General features: G+C 50.1%; 1 protein-coding gene across 4 annotated transcripts in view; it reads left to right on the top strand.

The window, feature by feature from the left end:
* The window catches only part of SNX27 (sorting nexin 27), a 54,064-nt gene that overhangs the window by 29,120 nt on the left and 11,584 nt on the right, over positions 1-13,360 (top strand). For all 4 annotated transcript variants that reach the window (XM_090051197.1, XM_090051195.1, XM_090051196.1 and 1 more), the window contains exons 7-12: positions 303-466; positions 2,025-2,114; positions 5,435-5,584; positions 6,481-6,609; positions 7,397-7,456; positions 9,700-9,762. In XM_090051197.1, coding sequence (XP_089907323.1) covers positions 303-466; positions 2,025-2,114; positions 5,435-5,584; positions 6,481-6,609; positions 7,397-7,456; positions 9,700-9,762 — 656 coding nt within the window. The remainder of the gene's footprint in view (positions 1-302; positions 467-2,024; positions 2,115-5,434; positions 5,585-6,480; positions 6,610-7,396; positions 7,457-9,699; positions 9,763-13,360) is intronic.

The raw sequence follows: 13,360 nt of genomic DNA, 5'->3' as shown, positions 1-13,360 counted from the left end.
GTTTCAAGCACATTCCTCTTGCCTATGTGAATTTATAGATAGCAAACCTGGTCTAGTCCTAATGTGCCAGCGGCAGGTGGTGGAAAAAGTTGGGTGTAGGGAGGAAGGATCTTGAAAACAGGCAGGGCTGTGTCCTGCCCTGGCTTTTCAGCCTAAGCTCAGGGTATGTCCGTTCCTTGGCAGTGTGTAATCATTTGTATTATGGAAGTGCCTGGGAGCCCCAGCCCTGGGTAGGTGCTTATTGTGCGAGGCACTGTACACCTGGAGCAAAGAGCTCACTCCCCTCCCTGTCTGCCCTGCAGTGCGTAAGTTGGCGCCCAACGAATTCCCTCACAAACTCTACGTGCAGAACTATACTTCGGCGGTGCCAGGGACATGCCTGACTATCCGGAAATGGCTGTTCACCACCGAAGAGGAGGTCCTCTTGAACGACAATGACCTCGCGGTCACCTACTTCTTCCATCAGGTGGGCTTCAGCAGCAGGAAGGGGAATTTTATTTGTCTTTCTAAGCTAGGCCTGTCTGATGTAACTGTAGCATCAGCTCTTGTAGCAACTCCAAGCACTTCAGTCCAAGGTAGTGGATAACCTTGACTCCCCCTCCGCTCAGTTTTGAAGGGGAGGCTAGCTTCTGTGTAGATCGGTAGTGCTCAGCATTTGGTCCTGTGGGCCAGATAAGTGGGGCAAAGTCAGTCCACGGGCCAAATTGACCAGCATATCAAGATCAGGCTATGGGGCTGGCACTGTCCTGTCCCCACGCCGATTGCCAGGAATGGACCCTGAGGTCTGGCATCATCCCCTCCCACTCATTCATGCCAGGATTAGGCTGGGGGGGGCCTGATATTCCCCCTGCCGCCTCTGTGTGCTGGGATTGGGTTCCCAGGGGCCCAGCACCCTCCCCTCCCTCTGGGATTTCTCTGTAGGGGCCTGGCATTGCCCCCTCTTGCTCCAGGATTGGGAATCCCAGAGTCACACTCTTGTGCCTTTACTAGTAGACACCAGGCCTCAAGGTGCTCAGAGTCTGGGCTGAGCCTATTGCTACTACCAAATGAAGTAAAAGGATAAACTATCACCACCCTTATCTTCCCAGCCAGATTCTGAGCGATTAGGTAGTTTGAAGCATCACAGCCACTAGAAGGGGTTGTTGTGGGACAGGGACCGGTGGGGATGAGAAAAGGCACTTGGTCTAGCTGTACGTGCCAGGGCCCTGCAGAACCAAGTCTTCTGTTGTGCCAGTGTGAGATCTGCCCTTCTCCAGGAATGAAACAGGCGAAAACCCAGCCCCCCATATAACCCACCCTGCTCCATCAGAGCAATGTCCACAGCCACCCTGGAGGCTCATTCAGCATAGGGGCTGCAGTGGAATGAGCTTCCCCTTGGCCATTTACCAGGCAGAGCATGGCCTAGACCAGTGGTGCTCAACCTTGTTGCCCTGCGTACTGGATGGGCAATGTCCAGTCCAGCTGAGGAGAGGGTGGCTGGGCTTGCTAATTTAGCAACAAGAGAGAAAGTGGCAATGTTAATTGCCGCCAATTCCCTACCGCCACATTTCCAGATCCATGGAGAGCCCTGTGGACCAGATTCCTTGGCTCTGCAGGCTGGATTTGGCCTATGGCCTGGGAGGTGAGCACCTCTGATCTAGAGGTTAATTTAGGGGACCAGGAACTGCGTTCCTCTTTCCATCTCAGCCTCGGGTCGGAGCACGTGTTGTGGCCAGGACAAGATCTGGGAGCCGGCACTCCTGGATTGCATGGCTTGGCTCTGTTGCTGGGCCAGGTAGATGAGGGGCAAACTGAGGACTGGGACTCCTGGGTCCTGCTCTTACGGACCCACTGTTACATTTTAGCACATTGTTTCATCCACCCATCTGAGTTCAAATCAGTGCTGTGGATCTAATAGTTCTCCTCTGTGCAAAGGTGCTGTGGCCTTACAGGGTGTTTGCAAAATACTATTTATTGCACCAGCAGAGAACCCATCATTAGCTCCTGAAGGCTGATCTCTCCTGTTTGATTTCTCCTCTGTTTAGGCTGTAGATGATGTAAAGAAAGGCTACATCAAAGCTGAGGAGAAGTCCTACCAGCTGCAGAAGCTGTGTGAGCAGAGGAAGATGGTCATGGTAGGTGTGTTTCTCTCATTACTTGTAAGTGTCTCTGCTTCCCCTTGTAACCAAATCAGAGCCCAGCTTATGCCATCTAGTATGTTTGTCCCAGTAAATTAATGACTCCAGCCACAGATGTTGAAAAGAGTGCAGCCAGACTGCCAGGCATAGTATACGTTGTGAAAGTCAAGTAAAACTAGTCGCATTGGCAGTAACTGATTCAACAGAGAGCAACTTGAGATTTACAAATACAGGTTCAACATAGTCACATATCTCATACCATCGTGGTCTGCAGTAGAGCCAGAACTGTGCCCCCTCCATATGTGGCATCAGGAGTTTTGGAGAGGTGTTGGTTTAGCATGGGTGGGATTGGCAGGGTGCATGAGCACTGTGCTAGCATGCGTGTAAAGACTCGCACAGCACCTTCCTGGACACTTGCTCCATTTAGAGAATTCCTCTTCCTAAAGGTGAGGATGCAAGGCTAGGTGTGGTTCGGCATGAGTGCGTATGTGACCTGTGGGATACAAGACACTTTTGTGGTGTCCCTTCCCATCCCTATCTAGGTCACTTGTTAAGGCCTTTGTAATGGTCTTGTCTGCCCGTTTGGTCTTCTCTTCCCACGACAGTCAGTACTGGATGTCTCACAGGAAGGTATTAATCCTCTTTTCTAGAGCACTCTGCACTGCTGTCACTTCTGTTGTTTTCCCAACCTTACTGATACATTCAAGCTAAGTTTTAGTAAGAAACTGGTTTGCTGTCATGAATAGGGATCCACAGACATCAGTAGCTGAGCTCCAGTCACTGGGGACACAGGAGGCCAGAAATACAGCTTGGAGCTCAGAAAATCCATTGGGTGTGGAAGTGGAGCAACATAGTGGATTGCCCTGGAATGCCAGCTGGAAGTCTCCTTCTTGGCTCCTCACGTGCTCTCTAATAGCAGCCCAGCTGGCCTGGTGTGAACCCTTTGTGGGTCGCTGCATTAGGAACTTGCAGTGGACCTTAAGCAGGTCACCTGACATGCTGCAGTTCATGAAGTCAAGACCGTTCACTTGGATGACCACCTCATGATCTATTGGCTTATCCTGGAGAACATTAAAGCAGATGGGGGTGGGGGGGATTCACCTTATGAGCTGCTGTGACCTCTCCAGACGTGTTGGAGCCCCCATGTTCTTAAGTATTGCTTTCTTCACTAGCCTGTTTGAAGCACAGGACTCTCTTTTTGTTCCTGGCTCTGGCCATGAAGCCATTTAAAGCTTTTTCTTAGTACTGTGTTTACTCGCACACTCATTTCCTTTCCCCAAAAATCAGTCCTCCAAAATCTGAGGGTTGTCAAGGGGAGAAGCTGTTTTTTCTCCACTGGAATAGAAGCATGGAGACACTATGGCAAGATGGCTGCTGATCTTCTGTTTTCTGTACGTAGCATATGACTGCCCTCCTGCAGCCATTTTGGCTATGCCAGGGTAGTTGTATCAGTTCCCCACATGAAATCAGCAGTCTCTACTCTGCCACTCTTCAGCTGTTCAGCTGCCTCTGTAGTGGAGCTTTCACTGGTATACATATTCACAAAAAGATTTCCCCCCCCCTAACTGTGTGAGGCAGGTTTGTGCTGATGTGGGTTTCTCCTTTGCTGTCATTGCAAAGTGCATTGAAGTTCAACATTTTCATGCTAACCTCTTACTGTTCCCTGAACTTTCTTCCTGAAATTCCTGTTGGCAGCTGCTGTTTTTATATCTAGTTTGTCTCCCTTTCTTATTCCTGCTTCTTTCTCATGGCTTTGTCTCATTGGGGTTCCCAGCACTGGTGACAAGCTGCATTTTCAAGAAAAAGTCACCAAGATGAGAGCGTTGTCTCTTGCTGTACAGTCTTTAAGATGCCAGAACTTATACCTTGGAGCCTAAAACTGTTTGACACCCATATTGATTTAATTCCCCATTTCTACTCAAAACCCAGGCTTAGGCTCTGGCCTTAACCTGCCCTGCTATAAATTTTTCCCTCCTTCCTGAGGCCTCCAGTCCCTGGCTGCTGTCTTGGGTTTGCTCAAACTCCTCATCAGACTTGCATACACTGTTTTTAAATTGTCTGCCTTGACGTTGCTGACCGGTGACGTAGCCAGGTAGAAGTTGGCATAGGATTTAGGAAAAACTAGTGTTTTTTTGAGTGCTCAGTGAGCCCCTTTGCCTTTAGGTGCATCAAGTAAGGTTGGTTTTAATGAGATCTGAACTTGGGATGACTCTACCATCAACGTAACAAACCCCACCACGTCCCTGCAGGATTTGGGGATTCTGAGGTGGATCGTGGTAGTTCGTGATTCTAGCTGAGCTGGGTTTTAATGAATTGCTCAGAAAGTCAGTGCTCACCATGAGCCAAGTTTGAAGGCACCTTGGCCTATACAGTGGACTAACAGGCACACCTCTGGATTCCCCCCTGTAGCTTATTGAATCGGGACCTTTTGGGGGTGACCTCTCAGGAATGGAGGTGTCTGCTTTTTTGGATATCATAGAATCATACAAAAGTAAGACTGGAAGGGACCTTCAGAGGTCATTTAGTCTAGTCCACCCCCCTTGCCAGGGGTGGATCATCCGTATCCAGATCATCCCAGACGAATCCATTGGTGAATTAGCAAAACTACAGACAACCCTGATACAACCATAAGGCATTAGACCCTGATCTGCCATGGGTAAAGCAGGGGGACAACAGTGCCAATGTCCTGTTGCTGCAAGGGGTGCTAAGATGTACTCAAGAGCTCCAGGGCAGAGGCCATGCCCCCTGCTATAGAGGAAGCAGGGGTCATGCTTCCTTTGTAGCCCCTCTCCACCCCCCATCCCCTGCAGTCCATACGAATCTGACCATGGGGTAAAATAACTTCCTGATTCCAAACATGATGTCAGTCTGACTCTGAGTGAAGGGCCAAGACCCACTAGCCAGAAAACTCCAGGTTTGAGTCCCAGCAGGAGCATTGACATGCCAGTGTGGGCTGCAACCAACATCCAATGCTTCTAAGGAAGGCAAACCCCCAGCCTGACACATGTACCAACTGGAAGGGAAAATAAATTCCTTCCTGGCCCCATGTGGCTACCAGCCAAGCCTAGAAGCCTGGGAAATCCCCATAGTAGATCACAGGCACAGCTACTTGTAGATCATCCCTGATGAATGCTTGTCCAGTCTCTTGAACATTTCCAATGATGGAAAGTCCACGTCTTCCCTATCAGAGAGGGGCCAGGCCATTGGACAGTGAGACTTAGCAGCAGGTGGAGATGATTGGAAGGGTTGAGGGGCAGGGGATTTGTCTTCCATCTGGTTTCAATAAGTGAACATGTGACTCTTCGCCTTCTCTCCAGTATTTAAACATGTTGCGGACATGCGAGGGCTACAACGAGATCATCTTCCCCCATTGCTCTTGCGACTCACGGCGGAAGGGGCATGTGATCACAGCCATCAGCATCAAGCACTTTAAACTCCACGCCTGCACAGAGGAAGGCCAGCTAGAGGTAAAGGGCCCAGCCAGGCTCTTCCCTCTCCCCTTACCCCTGGTAGATGCCCCAGGTAGGTTGAGGGCACTGGGGCTGCATGCAGAATCTTGCTTCAGCTGTGCTACAGCAAGAAGCAGAATATTGCCCATTTCATGATGGCAGCTCTTGGAGAAGCACCCAAGGGTGACTTTTACTATATTTTGTAGCGTAAAGCATGCACATTTCGCCGCCCCCCCCTTCCCCAATCAGCTCCCAAAATTGGGGCGGGTGTATGAAGTGAGGAAACTTTTTGCCCAAGTTTGAAGCACCCTGCTTTGACCCCCTGGTCCATAATATAGCAGCTCTGGTGCTCCTCTTCAGTCAACTGAGGGAGTTAATGTTCTAGTGTTTATCACAGGGGTAGAGATCTTCTCTCCTTTCTAATAGTCTTGAGGTTCTGCTAATGGAGCTAACCTTTTTTGGGGGAAGTTGCTGTCTGCTAGTTTCTCTTCTGTTTTGATGTTCTTGTCAAGATCAGAGATTTGCTAAGGTTTTAGTGCAGAAAAGGGAGGGCAAGGCAGCTGAAGAAGAAGTTCTGCCTCTGAAGCCATAACTAGGTGCATAGTATATTTGGAGGTATATCATATGCAAGAAAATACACTCTTCAGGGAGACGGTGTTTGTCAGGCATTTCCAGGTTCCAGATCATGGTCAGCAGCTTTTGCAGAACTCTGCCTCCCTTATTCCTGTGTGAGCTCTGTTCCTCCACTCCTGTTTTCTTCCCAGCTGCCCCAGCTTCAGGTCTGGGCTGCAGCACTAGAGGTCCTTCCTGGGTGCACTGTTTAGATCAGCCATGCTCAATAATGGGTACTCCCTACCCCTTGCCAGGGGGTGAACCACACATCTGGCCCCTGATCCATGCTCCTCTCTTTTTAGAACCAGGTAATAGCTTTCGAATGGGATGAGATGCAGCGGTGGGACACAGACGAAGAGGGCATGGCGTTCTGCTTTGAGTATGCGCGAGGAGAGAAAAAGCCACGATGGGTTAAAATCTTCACGCCCTACGTAAGTGCCCGTGTCGGCTAGGGCAAAAGTCTCCCTGCCTTAATCTTTGGGCATGAGGAAGGACTGGAAATTAGAATGCCAGTAGGAGGAGCCCAAGGTAAAGAGGCTTGAGAGATTACAGAGGCCTGGCCTGTTCGATTTAGAAAAGAGATACTTGTGCAGGGACAGGAGAAGGATTTACATGATACTAAATGGTGAAGAGACGGTCAGTAGGAATTTTAGGGATTTACTATTGGCTCGCTCTCAGTACAAGAACTGGGAATCACAACATGAAGCTAGTAGGCAGTGAGTTTAAAATGAACACGAGGAAGTTCTTTCTCACCCAGCATGGAATTAAAGTGTGGGACTCGTGACCACCAGATGTGGGGGAAGCTGAGAGATTAGCCAGATTCACAAAGGGACTGGACCATATTCTTGGAGGAAAGGGCCACCTGTAGCTATTGAGCAGGGCAGTGAGGGGCACGGCCTCTGAATCAGAGTTTCTTAGACCATAAATGCTGGAGTCTGCAAGGGAATGGGGGGAAAAACTCTGGTCAGATCCAGTTCACTCTCCCTCTCTCTGCCACGGTGTGAGACAGGAGACTGGGCAAGATGGAGCTATGGTCTGACCCAGTCAGTGGCAGCTCTTACATTCTTATAAGGTATGATCAGCTCTTGGTGGGTAGAGCTGAGACTTGAGTCTCCCTTGCTGTCAGTGTGGGCAGGCTGTACTGCTGAGCTCTGTCCTCCTGTCTGCGGGAAAGCTGTCATTGTGACCAGCTAAGAGGTGGCTGCTTTCTCTTTGCAGTTTAACTACATGCACGAGTGCTTCGAGCGGGTGTTTTGCGAGCTGAAATGGCGGAAGGAGGTAAGAGCCTGCCATTTCAGGGAAGAGGTTTCATGGGTTGTAGTTTGCAGTAGCCTTTTGTTGGCAATGGCTCACTGCCCAGCTGTGGAAACTTGTCTGGGGAGTACTGTGCATTGTTTTAGCAGTGGAGACTGGTAGCAGGAACTTCTGGGTCCCTTTCAGCTTGGGGAGGAGTGTGGGGAGTTGGGAGTCAAGTGCCTGGGTCCTGTGGAGGTGATGCATGTTACACTCTGGTTTGAGGCAGTTTGGGGATTCCTGGGGCCTGATCCTTTTGTCACATCTTGGTGACCCCCTTTTTTGCAGGGAAGGTGTTTGTGTGAGTGTGACTGAGTGGGACAATGAAGCTTCCCAACTGCAGATAACTCACTGCACAGCCATGGGCCAGTTACCCCTTCATCCCCACCTTTAGAACAGGACCAGAATTTCTGCCTTTTGGAGGGGTCACAGGGATTTTGAGATCCCTGGGGTAGAAAGCTCTGTGGAAGGACAAGAGAGCCCAACATAATGACTTGCTCAGATTTCCAATCCTCACCCATTATAGCTCAGTTTTTGGGCATGGGCTTATGCCAAGGAGACCATAGCAAATCAGTCCACCCCACCTATAGCTTGGTTGTCTGATCTGTATTCCTCACTTCCTGCTCCTCCTGGATTCACCTCCCTTCCCTGCGGGGAGAAATCTGAGTGGTCTTCATCTGTGTCCCTGCTTGGCACAGCTTCCTTCTAGAGCAGTTACTCAACCTTTTCAGACTTCAGACTCCACCTTGGACAATGCCAGCTCTCAGCTTTCACTTGGTTATTGAGTCGAGAAAAAGTCAGAGAGCAATTTCTTTGGTGCAGAGAACTGGCTTACAGCAGGACGTGATGTTTGTGACATTCTGGATTTATTTCTGTTTGAACTCTCTGGGTTTACCTTATGAACCCTGTTCAGGTGTTAGCACACCTAACAGTGCTAAAAATTCACAGTCCCTGAGTTGAGAATCCATGATTTGGAGCTAATTTGTGACAGAAAGAGAACAAGGAGTGTCACGCATGCCACGGGCTGGTGCTAGCAACATGCCACGTCAGAGGCAAGATGTCACCTTGTGCACATCTCGGATTGTCATGAGACATCTCTGGGAGAACTTTTGTGGTGTCATTGGCTCATGGACTCTCGTTATTCCAGTGCAGAGTGAGCAAGACCATCCTGTTTTAAAGCATTAGACCTAAGCAACCGCTGGCAGCAGCGCTGCTTTAAGTAGCCCGTTGTTGGATTCTCTGCTGCTACAGCCTCTGCCCCCCCGTGCCAGCAAGAACCAGCTATCACTTCTGTAGCCTCTTAGTCCCAGAGCACGCAGCCTCTGTGGATGACTGGCTTGCTTGACTTAGTTCTAGATTCCTGCTGGTTGCCATCTCTGATTGGAAGCCATCTGCAGCTCCAAATGTGCAGGGACCAGATGGTTGTCAGGGCTGGCCTGCTGGTGTTCAGTTTGGGTTTCCCTCCCTTGGAGTTTGGAGCTGGCTGCATGAATGCAGGCTGCAATGTGGATAATGCTCACCTGTGTTGAGGCCCCTGCCATCTGCATAAACGTGTCTCCTAGGGGAATGGCAGTGGGCTCTACCATTGGGCTCTGGTTAATCATGTGGAATGGGACATCAATCACGGGATTACTGGCACACTGCAGTGGGGAGGGGAGATGCTGTAGGCAGTGTGTACAGGTTGCTGGCACCGCACCCTGCCCAGGGAAGCAGTTAGCAGCGTTGGCCCTTTGACACCTTGTTAACATTGCTCCCCGCAAACATTGCTTGCTTCTATGAGTTATGACCAGATGTCTCTTTCCTTTTCTCTGGGAGAGTCCTGGCTGCACCCGTGGCTAAGCACAGCAGTAGCTAACCCAGGCTTGATCTGGCAAAGTTAGTGTCTAGCAGAACTCTAGGTTACTTAGCTCATAGTTACCTTTGCCTTCTGAAGAGACCTTAAATGCTGGAGGCTGCAAGTGAGAGAGGAACAATGGAAAAAACCTTGGTCAGACCCAGGTCACTCTCCATGTTGGCCTCTGCTCTCTGCCCCTGTGTGACAGGTACTGGGCGAGATCATAATCTGACCCAGGAAATGGCAGTTCTTACGTCGTTGAGAGCAGAGGTGCATTTAAGTGCCTCGTGTCCTCCCCCACCCCCTGAATTGTCCTAATCTGCCCTCCTGCTGTCTGCCTAGCAAGGCAAGGTGGATTTATATTGACACCCCTTTCATTTTCTCTCTTGCAAAGGTGGAAGAGGAAGCAACAGACAAGGATAACAAGAATTGCAGTAAAGACAATATGTGCAGCAAGGTAATTGGGCTGGAAACCAGCAGCATCTGTGCTCCCTGAGGGGCGCCAGCCACTGTCATGGGACTACTTTTCTTTCTGCTCCTCGTCTCTGGTTCCTGTTAGTGTTGAATAGCATCCTTAATGGCGGTGGCTCCTTCTTAAAGGGACCCTGCAAAGTGCAAACCTGCTTGCTGCTATTTTCAGGATGGGGTTAGAGATGGTTTTGCCCTTTAAGAAATGAACCTCGTTCGCTTGTATTAGGAACAGTCCTTCCTTGCTTGCCAGCCTCCTGGACTTGGCCGTCTTTGGAGAACCTGTCTGTGACTTTATGGCTGGGGGTTGAGGTCTGAGTTGCTGCTGCTACCCACAAAGGGAAAGGGATTGCAAAGTCACAAGGGAGCCGCAGGCACACTCAAACTTTGCAACCTTTTTAAAGGATGGCGGATTGAATCCAGTAAGCCACATGCTAGTTTTTACAACAGGAGTCATGAATGTAGCCCTCCATGGATTGACAAGTCCTGACCTTTCCTAGCTTGGTAATCAAGGAGTTAATTTAATACTGGAGGAAGAATATTCCTGTGTTGTGGCTTTTCTTGAACAAGCTGCCCTTGCTCTTCTCTGCCTGGCAGCTGCAGACCTAAACAGAGGCCAAGAACTTTAGCTTCAGATCCTGCTCCCAGAGGCAAACTTCCTTTAGCTCCGATTTATTTCATAAGGTCTTACACGGGTCTCTGTACTAAGATATGCTCCAGAATCCCAGCCCACAGAGACTGGTCTGTCCAAGATGAGCATTGTGTGCTGGGAGTTGTAGTCCCTGTGAGCCACATCCCCGAACACTTCAGGGTTGTGGCAGTCCTCTATTGCAAGAACTCCCAAACTGCGAATTAGCACCTTGGTGTCCTATTGCTTTGTCTCTCCTGATTGGCTTGTCCTTCCCTACATGCGCCTGCTTGCCTGGGGTCTGGGGAAATAGCTGTAGTTTTCTATGCCATTTGCAAATAAATTTAATTGAAAATGGGAGAGTATAATTGTGTTTAGTTAGGCAGAAAGAGACCTCCCGGCGCTTTGTGCACTGCTCCAGGAGACAGAAGTTATTGATTGTGATGCAGCCTCAATGATAAGATATCACGAGGTGATGACGAACAGCGTTAGAGACTTGTTGTTTGATGAACAATGTTGCTGCCCATAGAATGGACTTTATGCAGATAGGACGTGCCAGCCAAGTAGGTGAGAAGCCGGCTACGTGCTTGATGTTGGAGATTCCTTCAGAAGCCCTCCTGGAGACCCCACCATGGCTTACTTTTAAGCTGGGTCTTTTTTAGGAAAGCTCAAAGTTTTAGTTTGAGGGGAGTAGCTCCCCCCCAGAAGCCCCTTAAAATCCCAAATCCATGAGTGGGGCATGTGCAAGGAGGTGCAGGATGGGTGCTGAGTGTGGGTGAAGGGTTGACATGTTCTTGGAGATGCCAAGCTAGAGTCTTAATTACCTGATCTCTCCAATTCGCCTTCTAGTGCAGCAGTGCTGGTGGTTCTCTGTGCTGGGACTCTGCCCCCAGTTAGCAGTTTGGTGGGGGCTGGGTGGTGATGCCCACTCCTGTTTTTTTCCCAGGCCACGCTGAGGGGCTGTGACCAGGATTTCCTTCTGCAAAAGGCCCTATGGGCTGATGGAGAGAAGAGCCCAGTTTTTGTCACCATTTGAGTGCCCCCCATTCAGTTAGCTCATGCTGTCTCCTGGGTGCAGAGCTGCTAACGCTGGCAGTTACTTCTGAGGATGATGTGTAGATGGGCTTCATGTCAAATAGTGGCTCCTGACCCAGAGAGGCTCCTTGGTCTAAGCCTTGACCTGCAGAATGACTTGAGGCAACTGCAGAGCAGAGGATGTGGGGACCAGAAGCTTCTGAAGTCCAGGCCAGGTGGTAACCTGGAGCGCAAGGAACTTCCCTTGGGCCGCTGGGTGGAAGCAGTTGAAGCAAGTGAAAGGGACAATCCCTGGGTCTCCAGTAGAGTCTCTGCACCTCCGTTAGAAGAGTGGAACCCATTCCAACCAGGGTGAGGCAGGAGAGAAGTAGTCTTGGCCTGGGTGCAAAGGGGCTGTGTCATAAAGACCAATTGGATATGTTGTGGGGCTGCTGCTGGGTTGATCCAGCCCCACTGGCACTCGGATGCTGACCCGTGACAGGCCCAGGGAACCGCTTCTGCCTTTCCAAGCAGTTCTCTCCCGTCCTGCCACCAGCTGCTGCCCTTGTGCTGAGAGCGGAGCTTCTGAGACTGCTTCTGCCCCATAACGAGCAGGGCGTGGACACAGATTAAGCATCCGCCTGATAGCCAGGTCTTGTATGGACCCTGCATGGATCCAGCCAGCTCCATTCCTGTTTCTTGCCAAAGAGTGACCTTGGCAGTCTCATGGGACAGGGGACGTGTGAGCGCTGGGAGCCAGAGAGAGCTCAGGGGACTAGCTGCTAGCAGGACTCCAGCAAGCGGAACTATGAGATCAGTTTGTACGTGAGAGCTCAGGAAACGGCTTCCCTGCGTTCCAGTCGGCCGGTCCCTGGTGCTACATGTTGCATTGCTTCCCTCCCTGGGAAATAGCTCCCAGACTCTCCCTCCTTCAGTACGTTTCTGCTAGCTCGGTTTACTTGTGATGTGCTTCTTCTGTGCATGTCACCACCTCGGCCCCTCCCCATTGCCCTTGGTCATCTTGCTCCCAGCCTCTGTGCTGTCTGACAGTTCCCATTTCCAGCAAGTGTGTTTGGGGGGGTAGTTTTCTATTGTGCATATTTTTGACCAGCCATTTAGCAATCTTCTGCCCCCCCGTGGTATAAAAAGATTGATGACACCTGGCAGAGACTTGGCAGATATGTTTAGTGCTCCGTAAACTGCTGACTGTGCCCACGCGCCGCAGATGCAGTGCGATCGGTGTACGTTGCTGCTCTGAAAGCAAGCGTGTTTCTCAGTGTCATGGAAACACTGGAGATCCCAAAACCAGATGCTGGCTCTTCCTGCAGCAGCAGGGCTCACCTGCTCTGGGATCTGCTGCTTATGCCAGAGGTTGTGTGCATTCCTGTGCCTGTGCCTGCTACTTGCTGGCCATCATTTTTAAGGTTTTGAAGACCTGCCTAGCCAAAGCTTTGGCTGGGATGGTAAAGTTGGGGATGATCCTGCTTTGAGCCAAGGGGTTGGACTAGATGTGACCTCCTGAGGTCCCATCCTGACCCTCATTTTCTATGATTCTGTGATCTTCTGTGAGGGCCCTGTGGTGGGAGATGGGGTAGTGGTGGATTCATGTAGCTTATCTGCACAACAGCAAGATGCAGTCAGTAGCAATAGGCATTTAGAGTATGATGGACATATGGGGTGGCGTTATCTATTCCACTGCAACTTTTTTGGGTCTGCTCCTATCCTGTGTGAAGTGGAAGCTGAACTCTGAAAGAAGATCCAGAGAAGAGCAACAAGGATGACTTATGGCATGGAGTGGCTTCCATAGGAGGAGAGACTACAGAGACCAAGCCAGTTCAGTTTAGAAAGGAGATGCTTCAGGGGGTACATGATAACTGATAAGGGTTTATGAAATGCTAAATGGCAAAGAGAAAGTTGGTAGAGATTTATTATTTACTCTCAATAC

This window comes from Crocodylus siamensis, chromosome 6 (genome assembly GCF_052110815.1).
Source record: "Crocodylus siamensis isolate JL-2025a chromosome 6, ASM5211081v1, whole genome shotgun sequence".
Lineage (NCBI taxonomy): Eukaryota > Metazoa > Chordata > Crocodylia > Crocodylidae > Crocodylus > Crocodylus siamensis.
This window is presented reverse-complemented; position numbering and strand designations above follow the sequence as displayed.